Source organism: Helianthus annuus, chromosome 14 (assembly GCF_002127325.2).
Source record: "Helianthus annuus cultivar XRQ/B chromosome 14, HanXRQr2.0-SUNRISE, whole genome shotgun sequence".
Lineage (NCBI taxonomy): Eukaryota > Viridiplantae > Streptophyta > Magnoliopsida > Asterales > Asteraceae > Helianthus > Helianthus annuus.
Window position 1 is genome coordinate 106,650,766 of NC_035446.2, and position 16,055 is coordinate 106,666,820.

The window sequence follows — 16,055 nt, forward strand, 5'->3', positions numbered from 1 at the left end:
CAGAATTGGACCGGAAATTCCACTGACGGTTGTTGTTTGGATGTTGAGGATCGCCGTCCTTGATTTTCATGGGAAGATTCTGATGATCAATCGATCAAATTTAGGGTTTAGATTGTGAAAAGATTAGGGGAAGATGATGAGCCAGATTCGCCTTAGGGAGGGAGGGAGGGAAAACAACTGACAATGAGGGAGTAGGGGTGCAAGCATACTTTTATATCTTTGGCACAAGGAAACTGAGCAAAATACCCCTCAGGTGATATGCACGTGGGGTCACTTAACAGAGAAAACAAACTGAAGTTAGACCCAGGGACTATCCGGGAACAAAAAATGAAAAGTTGGGGACTATTGAGGTAATTTTAGAAAGTTGAGGACTATAGGTGAAAAAAGCCGAAATCACAGGGACTATCCGGGCATTTTTCTCATTTATTTGATTATGTTTCTTTTCTTTCTTTTCGAATGGCGGAAAAAGATATAAATACAACGTAAGACAAACAAGAAGCTAGCAATAAATGTGCAAATTACAAGAGATATCGGCAAATAACATTAATCTAACCAAGAAATATGGGTATTGCTAAATGTTAGGGACCGATTCGAGATGGTCAATCTCCCGATAGATACCCGTAGAGTGAGTTAGGCTCCAAGAACAAAGACGAAGAACAAGACTAATTTTCTATCAATTTTCTCTATCTTCATTGCTAAAACTCTAGACCTTATAAAGGGCTTACAAAACATACGAATTAAAACTAAGAAACATAAAACATGAACATGGACCAAGTGGTTATGCTACCCACTAACAAAAATACTAAATTAAACAACTCAACAAAACATAAAATGAGGAAGAAGTGCATGGAAGTTGGAACATGGACTCTAACTGTGCAATGCATGAAAACTTTGAGTAGAAATGGATCTTCACGGGTAGGTTTGTGGGTCGGGTCGTATCACTAAACATAGCCCCCCCCCCCCCCCCTCTTTTTTACTTGATGTATTCTCCTAAAAGTTATCAAATATATTGTTTCTTTACCTTAACTTTTTCTATGTAACATATCATCATCTACAACTATTTCTTCATTTAAAATCTCCCCTATGGGTGTTTTTCGGGTTATTAATATGGGTTTCTTATTGTTCAGATCGGGTTAATCATTTTTTTTTTTGGAAATATATCGATCAGAGTAACATTCGAATTGATCGGATTCAATTTATTCAAATATTGGGTTGTTTGGACCGAGTTTTGGGTTATTTATTCTGGCTTATATTTAATAACCGGAACTTGAATTTTTTGCTATAATTAAAAAATACTGGGTACAATTAATAATTATTCCTTCTGGTTTTGTTCAAAACATACAAATTAACCACAAAATCATACAAACTAGTAAACTACAAAGAATAAACTATCCATGCAGCTACTAACAGTGGCGGATCCAGGGGGTTTTTGGGGGTTCCTAGGAACCCCCTTGGTTTGGAAAAATTGAAAAAGTTAGTGGAAACCTTATACGATTTAGGAAAAAATAGTGAGAATTAGTGAAAATCTACCAAAAAGAACCCGGTAGAAAAAATTCTGAATCCGCTACTGGCTACTAAATGGCATCCGAACTTCAGTTTCGGACTACATAATACACAACCACCAATTAGTTTAAATTTTGGATGAGCCGTGAGTTGTATTATTGGATTGGAATAGCCGAGGAAAGTACGTTTAGCCTAACCCAAATATGTTACCTAATTTAGTTCTATCCTGAACCCAGTTAAACGAAAGCAATAAAATGTCATTGGCGCTTTCATGGCCGGTCTATATTCTTTTTGGAACAATACACAATTCTTGTATTTCCAGATGATCCAGATACAGAGGCGGATCCAGGGGTTTTTTAGGGGTTCCCGGGAACCCCCTTAGTTTAAAAAATGAAAAAAAAAATAGCGGAAACCTTATACGATTTGGAAAAAGATAGTGAGAATTAGTGATTATCTACCAAAAGGAACCATTGGAAAAAAAATTGTGATCTAGATAGTCGATTACATCAACGACACATTAGCTTTAGTTTTTCTTCGATCGCTGATGACTCTCAATGAGCTTAATAGGACCCGACCTGTTCGAAGGAACAACCAACAATCCTCACCACCCACATAGCGAGTTCAAATTTGAGATGCAAATGACCATGCAAAGAACACATGATTTGCTCAGTCGCCAAGTGACGAAACGAACAAGGAACCATCAGAACACCAACCCGTCTAATCAAAAGATTCTTAGCAAGTGAAATCCTATTTCATTCAGTTAAAGTCTTAGAAGTACCTAAGAGGATAGCATGATCGTAAAGTGGTGTATTCTCCAACAAGTGTTTGTGAGTTCAAATCCTGCAAAATACACGTGTAATGTAATTTAGCCGTTAAAAAAGTTAAGGTCTTAGAAAAAATTCAATTATGTATATTCGTTTTTCTAACTATGTAATAAACAAAATGTAATACTTAACACGTCTTAATTCCATGGTTATACAAATAAATACATTTAAGTGTTTTACAAATTCAAGTTAACAGAATTTGTTTAATTAGTCAAAAATATGCAAAAAAAAAAAAAAAATGAGAAAATGTAGACGAACGTCGGTTGCGGTGGTCAGCTGCACGACTATGATTGGTTAAAAATTAGTTAACAAGGCAACAACAATGATAGGAGTTCCTTGTGTGTAGGAGCTTAGGAAGGTGCCTTTGCACGTTACATTGGCCTTAATTTATTATATATTCATATTCATATGAGTTTTAAGGTATCCAGCGTCACAGTCACATGGATCATAATAAGTTGGAACAAACCAGGGTTGTTCCATATTCATATTTAATGTCCTGGTTTTCAACAACATTTTAAAAATAATATCTAGAAATGTCAAACTTTCATCTTTCTATCTAATTTATAAAAAAAAATATTATAGAATGATCACAAAAAAGTGTTTTGTTCCAAATCAAACGTAACAATGTTTTGAGTTAATCACACGGATGGTTACGGTGGTTATCGAACGTAGTTGTCCTAGCTGGTTCTTATTGTTTATCAGAATAAAAACAAGATTCATAACAACTATGAACATTCGAATAACGCATGGTTGAAGCTTTAAAACATAATTTTGGACATTCGAATAACACATGCGCACGTTTATTTCAAGAGGAGATTTTAAAATGTTGCGTATCAAAGAAAACGTAAGTCATAAGGGCAATTTCAGCAATTTTACTTAAGTTTTTTATGTATAATGTTTGACTCAGCGAGCCATATCGTATCCCAACATCATACAATGAAACACATGTAGAATGATCAATAGACCAAGGGACAAACGAAGTACTTGATGTTCAAGTGTCATAGCTTTGCTAGGAATCCATGGGCTAGCTTGGACAGTCATTTGGGGCACATTTCATACCTTTGGAGACATGGGCAAAGCTTTTAAGAGGGCAGGGGTCCCCCCGCCCCCGCTGTTTTTTGGCTTAATAGTGTAAATTTACGCGTATTTCGACCGAAAATTGTATATACGTATTGCGTTCCCCTAATTTTCTTGCACGTATTTGCCTCTATAAACAGCAACATGACATCAAGTCTTTACGTTACAACAAAATTTATAAGCGATTTGAAACAAAAGAATAATGTCTATACATCAATTCAGGAGGAAACCCAATAAATATGGGAAAAACCCTATTGAGGAGATCGAACCAAAGACCTAATGGTCACTAAGTCTTATTCAACCTCAAGATGCCACTAGGCTATAACGGCATGGGCATTACACACTAGTGCTATTTATATCTGGGCAGACTGGGCTGAGAAATGAGCTCACGTATTTGGGCTTCTCTTTTTGTTTTGTTTTTTTTTTTTTTGAAAAGTATTTGGGCTTCTCTTTACCTTTAACGTCAACGGTCAACCTATGATTTAGATTACATACATTTAAATGTTGGGCCCATGACACTACATCCCGGGTCCAACTCATTGACAACAATTTGAACCAAAAATTACTAATGTGTAATATTGTCCCGTAATTACTAGTCTTGAGATAAAATAAACTCGGAAACCAAATGTAGAAATGGTATTGAAAAAAAGTGACAATTCTGAATTTTCATTCCAATAGAAAAGGCATCATATTTTCACGTATTCTTAAATCATACACGTCCTTAAAATTTATAATTCATATGACTCGTTCAAACACCTCCATCTAGTACCGAGTTCATGACCCCGTGAGTGAGTGAGTGAGCCCATGTGGGCATCTAGTGTGAGTTGTGGCGGTGTTCCCAGGTACTTAGAAATCCCATCTGATGTGCTTTACCAAACTTTAACTGAATTAGAAGCAAATAGATTACTAGATAGATGATGCAGATAGTGGTAGAAAGATAGAACCAATTAAGAGTGTTACAAATGACAAAATAATAAAAGCTGAGAGGGGCAGCCATAGGTAGGGCTGAAGATGAACTTAAAATTTTGTTTGAAAAACTGGAAATCCATTTTTACCTACACCAATGGGTAAGGGTTTGTTGACCGATTCGCATGGGACATGGGGGACAAAGGGAGTTGGTTTAGGTTATAAACTTGCTGCAGCCATGGCTTCACCTGATCAGCTCATGGTTGCCGCTGAAGGAGACTCTGGGTTTGGGTTCAGTGATATGGAAGTCGAGGTTTGTTTTCTTTATCCTCGTAGAGGGGTCCGAATGACGGTTCAGAAGCATTGCCGCATTGGGTACATGTCATAAAGGGTTTGGGTTAACCCTTACACATTTTTTTTGTCCATTATCTTTTAAATAGTTAGTTGGTTAAACATGACTACAATACACTTAAGAGCTAGAAGGGGCAAGATGGGTGGTATCGGTAACATGTGAGAACGAGTTCTAACTGAAACGCCCCTTTTTTTAGTGAAGGTTGAAACGGGCTGGGACCATGGTTAGTTAATGTGCTACTCTATTAATGAAAACGATTTAGAAGATTTTCTGCAATTAGAAATAGACTTTGGGCAACTTTGAACCCGTGAGCACACTGCTCCCCTTTCCTTTTAGCTAACTGATAATTTGGAAGCTTTAGAGGCCCTTACCATTGGAGCTGCTCATCCATCTCAATAAGCCCTTGGGTTGGATGCCCTTGCACAAGAGCATGGCTTTGCCTCAGTTCATGCGATATGGTATTGGTGGGTGCGATATTTCACCCGTTAGTGACTAACTTATAAAACTATCGTTCAAATTGACCTCTTAAGTTATAATGGGTTGAAATTGCTACCTCTAAGTTGTTTTGCAACCTTTTGGCGGTAAAGGTTATCTTGTTGGGACTCCTGATGAGCTTAATCGGCTCTCACTGAATGTATATTTCTGAAAGAAAACCTGCTGTTATAAACGTCACAGTCGATCCATATGCTGGTGCCGAAAGTGGTCGGATGCAACACAACAATTGAGTTACCTAAGTTTGGTTTGTACCCTATATCGCGTATGGGTGGCCCCTTTAAGGAAACAGAAAGCATATACCATGTAAAAACATTAACCATTCCAAGTATACATCAAACTTTCTGTATTAAGCATGCACATCTATTCAAGTCGGTAGACATAAGCTTAAAGTACGCTTCTGCCATAAAGATTACCTACGGCGGATCGAACCAAGGGGAAATGAAACACGTTGACGGGTTCCTGGCAGCACATTAGTCCTCATTTCTTGCGATGTTTCCGCTGCATTGTCAACACTTTTACCAACATTATCTTCCACCTCTTGTTCTTCAACCACTTCACTTGATCGGTTCTTTTGGATTTTCATCAGGTGGCTTGAAGCAATCAGCGTGTCCCACGCTGGAGGAAGCGACGGCCCATTTAGTGGCCTTGGAATCGGTTTGCTGTTGACCTTCATTGCCGCATCTTTGACCTACATAATGCACAAGTAATATGAGTTCCTTTCGCAGCAAAAAACTAATATAGTAACGATTATGATAAGAAATCACAATGTAACGTACCTCGGGTGGAGGGGGACCAGTGAAGCTGAAATAGCTTTTAGACTTGATCGCAAGTGTTACGTCATCTTGATCAACAAGAGCCTTCCCAGCATGGTTCGAGTAGGTTTGTGCATCCGTTATTAATTCAACAGCAGTACGATAATAAAGTTCTAGAAACTGGCGTACGACACGAGGTTCATAATTGTCAATACCGACGGATTTCAGCAGGGATATAATCGTCTTCGCATCTTTTGGCAAGTTTTCATCTCCATCAGCCATTCTTTTGATTGTCTGCAATCATTCAACAGACCAATTTGTTTCTATGAAACTATCACATTGTAAGTTAAGAACCCTATACACACATGGACGATACTATATTTCGCATTGCAACAACACTCAGCAGATAAGCATAACTAATACATGTATACATGCACACTTGTAAACACATAAACTGATAAACATCTACATACACAAGTCAAGTATTAAACCGATCAATCTTTCGTAAACACAACTAAAAATCACCTATAAGAGATCCAAAAACAACCACGCCGAAGAAAAATATAACAAACGAATAAACGTGCATACCTTTGCCTATGTATAGGATAAATTTGTAAACAAATGCAAAAAAATATCCCCACACCACCCCCTTACTAACAGAAGATAACTAGTTTAAGCTTCAACAGTATATAATCCATAGAATTTGTGTCAACTTATATGAACAAAAAAAGGTAAATTCATATGTGAATAGGCGTTTTTAAGCATCAATTAAATAAACATAAATGCATATCAACTTTTAAGTATTTCAACCAGATTCAATGCATTTCTGATTTTCTCAAAATTTTCCTGCAGATTCGAGATGACTCGTCGCTTTGAATCCAAAACAATTACACAAACCGGTACGATTGAGCGTAATATAGAACACTGGATTCACACAATTCTTTTTGTATGATGAAATCTATAAATTTGTAACCGCAACAAACACAATCCATAACTTCTCTACGATATATCAACATCAGTGAACTTATCAAACGTATCATTGCCCGGTTGCAAAAAAAAAAAAAAAAAACCGCCGTAAGTTGAAGAAAACATGAATAAAATCCCTAAATAATAACATAAAATTGAATCAAGTAGGAAAGCAGACAATGATCAGCATGTTAACATGTAGCATGTATGCAAGAACGATGCAGAGAGAGAGAAGAAGTACCTGGTGGTGTGGTGTGGTGGCGTAGTGTAGGATTCAACCGCACCGTCACAGGGAGAAATAGAGTTGAGGAAGAAACGTAACGTAGCGCCAAATGGCAGGATTTTTGGGCTTTTTTATTTATTTATTTTTTGTTTGGTGGGGTCCACGGTATTTATTGGATTTGAACATATTTATTACTGTGTGATTTAATTTAAGTTGAGAAATAATAATATATCCTCTAAACAGACACTTTACATTTTTTTTTTATCTCAATAACATATTGGATGATGATGTTAGGCTAGCTCACTTGGTATATATATTTGTTAGGAGGAGGTCTTGAGTTTAATATCAAGAAAGAAGAAGCTTATAATTTATTTAATGTGATTTAAGAGATGTAAATCTTTCCATTGAAAAAAATTGGATATATTATCGTGTCATTAAAGTGTTAAAATAGTTTAAAATAAATTATCTAACTAAAGTAAAGTTAGGGTTGTTTGGCAACTTCTGAATGGTTAAATGATGAACCTGTAAGAGGTCTGAATTATTAAGGGGCTATTTGTTTAACTCTTAATAAGGTTCTTAATGGTTCAGACATTTTACTGGTTCAGCACTTAATGATTCTTACTGTTTGTTTAACGAGCAGATGTCTGACTGGCTAAGACATTTGCTTTTGAATGGTTAAGCATTATACAAAGTTTGAATGGTTAGACCTCTAATCTGAATGGGTGAGACATTTGTCTCTGAACGGTTAAACATTATACAGGCTCTTAATGGTTCAGACCTCTTACTGGTTCAGCACTTAATGGTTCAGACCTCTTGCTGGTTTAGCATTTAATCATTCAGATGTTGCCAAACAGCCCCTAAGTGTTGAACCATTAAGAACCAATATAATGCTTAACTATTCAGAGGCAAATGTCTGACCAACTCAGATAAGAGGTCTTAACCATTCATACTCAGTATAATGTTTAACCATTCAGAGGCAAATTTCTGAATCATTCAGACATCTGCTCGCAAAACAAACAGTCTGAAGCATTAAGTGTTAAACCAGTAAGAGGTCTGAACCATTAAAAATCTCTTTAAGAGCTAAACAAACAACCCAGTTTAAAATAAATTAATCATCCAAGTAAAGTTAAAATGAATATACTCAACTTTTCAATTACTACCATTAAATACAGAAATCAATACACAATATTGTACGAATAATAGGATCCTGAATATTAATTACACACCCCAAAACCGGTTGAGTAATTAAATTTTAGTAAATTTAAAATAACTGTGAAAGCTAGTTAATATAATTAACCTTTTGGGAACACTTTAGGTGTGAAACACCGCCAGCAAGACTTCCCTGAGGTGAAACACTCAAAACTCTCCTTGCGGAAGACCGGCCATAGCTAAGATGGAATTGTTCGCCAAAAAAGCTCGACTGGAATGAAACGCCAATGATGGAACCACCTTCTGCAAGGGCATCAACGGGTTATACTTGGAGCTTTTTTTTTTCTTTTTCCTTTTTTCTGGTTTTAATTTAGGATGTGTTAATAATTTGTACATCATGTGCGTTTAATAACTTGAACACAATAGTTATTTGAGGTTTGAATTATTTAAATATAATAATTGGGTATGTCGAATACCCAAATCCCTGAGGACGTTCAACGGGTCTTTGCTGACGTTGGAATATCCCAGCCCTTGAATGCTACAAAAAAGAAAACCGTTAGCCTCGTCACGGAGGGCCCCGGGGGGTCCGTGACCAAGCTCTGGCGTGAGAATAAGTAAACTTGCCGGAGAGTATGAGAAGCTTTATTCCGATGAGTGTGATCACCGGAATGTTTCTCTATGATGTGAATCTAATAAATATGTGTGTGTATTTAATGTAGAGGAATTTATGGTCGGAATAAATGAGAGAGTATTTAGTGTGATACCTTGGACCTGCCTTTAAGATTATCCCATACCTTCCTTATATAGCCGGAAGCCCTTATCTCTCTAATGGGGTCACACCGAGATGATCCAACGGATTCTGTCGATCTTTGGGGGGGGGGGTCAGACACGTGTCTGACCCCCAACGGTAGGATTATCTTCTCATTTAATGATTCCAGCTTAGAAGTACGATGCCAGCCAAAGATCCTCTTCATGTCATACATTAAATGCACCCTGTGTTCTCTGATCCTTTCCTTCCCGCCCATTTTCATATAAGAGAAACCTTAGTGGGCAAGTATTGCCGCTTTTGGGCCTTATCTATTGGGCCTTCATGACGGTAGCCCAAGACGGATAAATGGGGTACCCTATTGGCCCGTCGTCAAGTCATCTTTAGTCCCTGGTTATGAGATTCAAATCTTATAATCCAGGGCTGAGTCATAACTATTAACAGGGATGGTCTACTTAGGCTAGGAATCTGGGCCCACCCTCAGCTAATCATCATGTGCCCCTTTTTTCTTTTTCGAGGGTCATTAATCGCCAAGAATCGACGGTTGGGGTTTAATCTCCTTAATACACGTGCAGGGTGGTTTTAATTTGAAATGAGGGTGATGTGACGGTTTTCCCCTTGCTTGTCAGTTACCTTCTTTAAATACCCTCCTTGCCTATTGAATTTTTCTTTAACTTCCCCTTTTCTTTCTTCCATTGCACTTTTCCGATCATTGTTTTGCCTGATCATGAGTCGTACCGGTCGCTCCATGATCCGCTCTGTTCTGACGGCAAAGGATTTGGAGTCCTTCGTTGATACTTACAAGATACCCAAGCGTTTTTCTCCTACTTTACCAGGCCCTGATGAGTCGGCCGAATGTACACCAGATCGGATTGTTCTTTATACTTTGGCGTTTTCTTCCTGCGGTGTCCGGTATCCCCTTTCTTCCTTCAAGATAGATTTATTACGTCATTTCAGAATTCACTTCTCCCAATTGCACCCTCTAGGGTTTATGAGGGTTGTGCATTTTGAGTTATCTTGTGTGGCGGTTTCCGGTGAACCGTCTATTCCCCTGTTCTATATGTTTTATAAGTTAATTTCAGATGGGGACTGGTTCACTTTTGCCAAACGGAAGGACAGTGTGTCTCGGCCTTGTTACTCATTCATGCCAACCTCCACATTCCCTAAAGAATGGAAGAGCAGGTTTATCTACGTTTCTGCTGCTATGATACCAGAGTCTCCACCGCTGAGAGATGCCGAGGCTGCCATTGAAGACATTGTTCCTATCTTGTCTGCTGATGAAATTGTCCAATGGAAACGCATGTATGAGAATCCTACGAGAGCTTTTACTTTCTCCGAAGGGATCCTGCCTATGGGAGGACTGAGCCCCTTCTACTCAGTCCGACCCAAGGCCTTTTTTGGCAAAAAAAGGTATTCTCTTGTTCTTGGCTTGTTGTACATGTCTTTACTTTTTGGGGCTTGTGTAGTCATCTTTAGTATTTCTTTTGTGTAGAGATTACTTTGTGGAGGCTGCTTCAAGGGGATTCTAGAGATGTTAAATTTGTGGTTGATGACGAGGTTTAACTGGGTTTGAACCGGGGTGTTGAGACGCAGGTTACCGGAGGATCCGTTCAGGCAGGGGGTTCTGCTGCCGTGGAGGGGAATGAGGGGGCTTCTTCTGATGGAGAGGAGAGTTCCCCTGACTCCCTTCAAGTGAATGATTCTAGCCATGATGACAAGGAAGACCTGGAGAGCCGTCTGGCTCGCAAGCGGAAAGCTGTTAGTCCCAAGCAAGCCCCTGCCCCATGTGATATCCGGCTGAGGCTCCGGAGCGCTAGTGGACAAAAGGCCCCTCCTGCAACAAAAGCTGCTTCTGAACTTCCCCCTATTGGGGTTAAAGGTTCTTTGTCTAAGCATCTGCGGTCCTCCAGCTTTGTGAGTGAACCTTTGTTTTTTGAGTTCATTTTTTATCTCCCATTTTGGATTTGCTTTGCTTTGATAAATTTCTAATGTTTCCTCCTCTTTTTTTTTTCTTTTTTTTTTGTTTGTTTGTTTGGGGCAGGGAAGTTCTCATGCTCCTATTGAAATCCCTACTGCCCCTTCCTCTTCTCGTGTTAGGGACAAGACTCCTGAAGTAAGTGTTGCTCGCATTACCTCAGCTTTTGAGATTTCTCCTCATCATGCCACCGGGACTAGTAAACCTTCTCAATTTGAGGGTTTTACTCATCGATCCCCTCTGGCTCCCTTGTTTGCCGATGCCCTTCCGGTTCCCTACGTTCCTAAGTGGAAAATTACTCAATCCTCAGTGGTGGGGAACCCTGAAACTTCACGGGACTTCTTGACTCATGTTGTTCCCCCCCCCTCCCATAGGTTTATTAATTTTGCTTTGAGGGATGATCTCTTTGATGATCAGTACAGCATGTCACTCTGTGAAGGGCTTTTTAGGGGTGTTGGCATGTTGCAACGAGTTGATGATCTGAGGAAAGAGAATGAGGGGCTCAGAAGTGACCTTAAGGCCTCTCAATCCGTTGCTGCCGAGCTTCGGTGCCAAGTGGTTGAGGCTGAGCGTAAGCTGTAGGAGGAAAAGGTGCATAACCTTCCTCCCCCTATCTCTTTTTTTTTGTTTGATTCCTTTTGGATTCTTTGTGACATCTTTTGCTCAGGGGGCTGGTGCCATGCTGGAGCGAAAGGGGTGAGCTTGGGAGAGGGAGATGACAGCTCTAGTTGAAGAGAAGGAGGAGTTGGCTGCGGCGTTGAAGCACCAGAAGGAGATTGACTCCGTATCTCAAGAACAGTTGGATACTATGTATGCCGAATGGGGGATATCTTCTGATGACAACCAGAAGCTAGCTAAGGAGAAGCACTGGCTGATCAATGAGGGCTTCGGGGCCTTTCTTACCGCAGTTTCCCAGTCAGAGGAGTTTAAAAGTGGTCTTGAACAGGTCTACAGGGCTTACCGGGACGTAGGGTATCAGGCAGGCTTGAAGGATAGGTATGCTTATTCTGCTCAAGGCCTGGGGAGGAAAGAGACCCCACTTTATAACTCTAAGGCTAAGGCCAAGAAGCGACTGTCTAAACTGGACATGGAGTTCAGGGGTAAGACCCCTGCCCTTCTTCAAAAGATCCTTGAGCACCCCATGATTTCCATTGATGAGCTGAAAGCCCTGCTGACTCCCGCTGGTCCCTCTTCTCCGAAGTCTCTGTCTGGGGTGATTCCTAGTAACTTTTAAAACATTAACAATTTCGATATGGTTGTACCTTAAACAATTATGCTTCTTAGAATATTGTTAACTTTTTGATGTATGGGGGGAGGGCCTTCGTGTCGGGGCTCACCCGGTATCTAATCGTATGGCCCGCTAGTTATCTTTTGACTGTATATTATTGATTTGCCTTTGTTTGCTTTGTGGTGTGTTATTCTTTTTTGCAGGTGTTCTTGCCGGGGACCCGCCCAGCATTCTCCTGAATACTCTTGGTTATTTGTAGTATGCTTACAAAGAACTCCGTTTAGTCTGTGCACTGGGTTTTTCTAGTTTGTTCGTTTGTGTATTGGCTTTTCTTTCAGGGTTGGCAAGATTCCCTGTCATATGTATGTTTACTTTGTAACTTATACACTGAAAGTTCCTCTTTTCTAGTGTGTATGCATTGGCTCCTTTTTGTAGTTTGTTTACAAAAGTGTGTTGTTTTCTTTTTCATGGTTTGCTTTATAAACCAAGATTGTCTGTTCGAGGACAACCTCTGGACAGATTTATGATGTTAGATTATGTTTTCTAGCATGTTTGTCCATTCTTTTTGGGCTAGCTAGGCCCTGCTCTGCCCCACAGCCGGGCATTTGGTATGTTGGGTATACCTTTTACACGTGTGTTTGTTTGTTATTAGGTTTGTAGTTTTTTGGACACGTCTGTCCTAATATAACACCCGCACTTTTATCAAAAAGAACAAGTGGATTGTTAATTGCCATACGTTTCTTGGGGACTATGTCCTCAAGTACAAGGTCTTACAAAAGGTTTTTCTTAGGGTAACCCCCTGACTAGCAGTTAGTTTTTTACAAAAGTGGCTCTCTGGTCGTTTTCCCTTGGGAACATCTTGCATCTTCTACATGTGGTACTTCCTAAGTTGCATGAGGTCAACTTCCCTTGCGGTTTGCCCAAGTAACCCGGTAGGGTCCTTCCCAGTTGGGCCCAAGTTTTCCGGTGCTCTCTTGCAGGCTAGCTTCATTTGCTTTTAGGACTAAGTCTCCCGGGACGAGGTTGAGCTTTTTCATCTTAGCATTATAGTAGCTTTCAAGCTGCTTTTTGTACTTAGCATCCCTGACTGCAGCCACTTCCCTTCTTTCTTCAAGCAAGTTCAGATTTATTCGGAGGTCTTGCTCGTTTTCGGCTTCTCTGAGCTTCATTCTGGCAGTTGGGGACCCTATTTCAGCTGGGATGACAGCCTCCGTCCCATAAGTTAAGCTGAAGGGGGTTTCCCCGTTGCAGTCCTTGGGGGTGGTCCTATATGTCCATAGCACAAATGGCAATTCTTCTAGCCATCCTTTTTGTTTCCTCCCGAGTCTCCACTTCATTCCCTTGATAACGCTTTGATTTGCTCTTTCTACTAACCCATTGCTCTGGGCGTGGGTGACAGAGGTAAACACTTGGCGTATGTGCATCTGCTCGCACCATGGCCTGAAGGGTTTTCTAGTAAGTTGAACACCATTATCACTCACCAGTTCCTTTGGGACCCCGTATCTACAGATGATGTTGTCTAGTACAAACCGTCTCATCTGTTCCCCGGTTATCTTCGCCAAGGGCCTTGCCTCTATCCACTTGGTAAAATAATCGATGGCAACCACCACATACTTAACCCCTCCTGGGCCTTCTGGGAACGGCCCAATTATGTCGATATCCCACTTCTGGAAGGGCCAAGACGTTGACACAGGTATCATTGGGTGTTTATGGCGGTGTGTCATGGGTGCATGGACCTGGCAGTTGTCACATCTCTTGATTTTCTCTGATGCTGTCTCATACATTCTAGGCCAATAGAATCCCGCATTCATCGCATTTGCCACTACTGTCCTTCGCCCGGAATGCATGTCACAAATACCCTCATGTATTTCTCTAATTACGTATTTAGCCTCTTCACTATCGACACACTTCAAGGATGGGCCCAGGTATGATCTTCGGTAAAGTTCCCCGTCAATCAACTCGTATTGCAAAGCTTTGACTCTTACCTTCCTGGCCAACCAGTCTCCCTCAGGTAGTATCCCATCTTGGAGGAATCTTACAATCGGTGTCATCCATGTCTCTTGTGCGTTTTCAATCGCAGCTACCTCTTCTGTGCCAAGGGAGGGGGAGGTTAGGACTTCTACTTTGACTTCTCTTGCTAGGTGGTCAAATGCCACGGAAGCCAGCTTGCTAAGGGCATCAGATTTCCTGTTTCTCCCACGGGGGATGTATTCTAGCTTGAAGGTCTTGAAAGCCTTGGCTGTCTCCTTCACTTTGGCTACGTACTGAGCCATTGTATTGTCCTTGGCCTCGTACTCCCCTTGGTACTACTTGACTACTAGCTGTGAGTCAGTACTGGCCTCCACATTCCTTGCCTTCATCTTCTTAGCCAATCTTAGTCCTGCCAGAAGGGCTTCATATTCTGCTGTGTTGTTGGTATTTTTGAAGTCCAGTCTGATGGCATAAGTTAGATCAACTCCTTCAGGACTGATCAATGTGATGCCTGCTCCACTTCATTCTTCACTGGAGGCCCCATCTGTGAATAGTTTCCATATTGCCTCATCCTTCTTCTCTTTTTCCTCCTTCTCCAGGGCCTCCCACCTCAGTAGCTCTTTCTCTTCATCCTCCGGGACCTCTGCCAAGAAATCAGCCAGTATTTGCCCCTTCATGGCAGTTCTGGACTTGTATTCTAAAGAGTGTTCTCCCAACTCAACTGCCCATTTGGCCAATCGGCCCGATAGCTACGGTCTCCTGAGTACCTTTTGAAGTGGCTGATCCGTTATCAAGGTGACTTTATGTGCTTGGAAATACCTTCTGAGTCTTCGGGATGCGAATACCAGGGACAGAGCCAGCTTCTCCAAAGGCATGTAGGGTTCCTCAGGACCTTTAAGTGTCCTGCTGATGAAATATATGGGGATCTGCTTTCCCTCTCTCTCTCCACCATCATGACCGCACTTATGGTTGTTTTTGAGGCGGACAAATATAAGAGCAAGTCTTCCTCAGGAACTGGAGTAGCCAAGGTTGGGAGATTGCAGATGTAGACTTTCATTTCTTGGAAAGTTGTCTCAGCTTCTGGGGTCCATCTGAATTTATCTGTCTGGAGACAGTCCTTCAGTACCTTCATGAAGGGGAGGGTTCTGTCGGCTACATTTGAGAGAAAATGATTCAAGGCGATTAACCTCCCATTCAGTTGTTGAATGTCTTTTAGGGACCGGGGGGATCGCATTTCAGCCACAGCTTGGGTTTTCTCCGGATTAGCTTTGATCCCTCCTTTGGTGACCACTACCCCCAGGAACTTCCCTTCCTCTACCCCGAAGCAACACTTTCCAGGGTTCAACTTCATATTCACGTCTTGCATGGCCCAGATGATTTCAGCTATATCGTCTATCATAGCCATTTCTGTTAAGTTTTTTATGACAATGTCATCGACATACACCTCTAGGTTCAGTCCCCGCTGCTCCCTGAAGAGAGTGTTCATATACCTTTGGTAAGTGGCCCCTGCATTTTTTAGCCCAAAGGGCATCTTGGTGTAGCAAAAGGTCCCTTCGTCTGTGATAAAAGCCGTCTTCTCCTCGTCTTCCATTGACATTTGTATTTGTTGATATCCCTTGTAAGCGTCCAGAAAGTACTTCAGGGGGTACTGAGATAAGGAGTCTACTTGAACATCTATCTCCAGGAGGGGATAGCAGTCCTTGGGGCATGCCTTATTCAGGTCTTGAAAGTCGATGCACATCCTCCACCCCCCATCCTTTTTCTTGACCATGACTGGGTTAGCAACCCAAGAGGGATACTTTACTTCTTTCAGGATCCCTGCCCTGAGCAACTTCCTGGTTTCTTCACATGCCGCCCTTCTCTTGCTG

The 16,055-nt window shown here is 41.0% G+C and overlaps 1 protein-coding gene across 1 annotated transcript; it reads right to left on the reverse strand.

The window, feature by feature from the left end:
- Nucleotides 1–5,433: 5,433 nt before the first annotated feature.
- On the reverse strand, nucleotides 5,434–7,276 carry LOC110905724 (transcription initiation factor TFIID subunit 9). Its single transcript, XM_022151261.2, has 3 exons — nucleotides 7,117–7,276; nucleotides 5,934–6,203; nucleotides 5,434–5,845 (listed from the first exon to the last, which is right to left on the reverse strand). The coding sequence occupies exons 2-3, from the start codon at nucleotides 6,189–6,191 to the stop codon at nucleotides 5,567–5,569; spliced, it is 537 nt and encodes a 178-aa protein (XP_022006953.1). The 5' UTR covers nucleotides 6,192–6,203; nucleotides 7,117–7,276; the 3' UTR covers nucleotides 5,434–5,566.
- Between the last annotated feature and the right edge of the window lie 8,779 nt (nucleotides 7,277–16,055).

Excerpts from the sequence above, each read along its gene's own strand:
- LOC110905724 (XM_022151261.2), bottom strand. The coding sequence starts at position 6,191 with ATGGCTGATGGAGATGAAAACTTGCCAAAAGATGCGAAGACGATTATA. Across the intron at positions 5,846-5,933 it reads CTGGTCCCCCTCCACCCGAG|GTCAAAGATGCGGCAATGAA; the intron begins GTACGTTACATT and ends TGCATTATGTAG.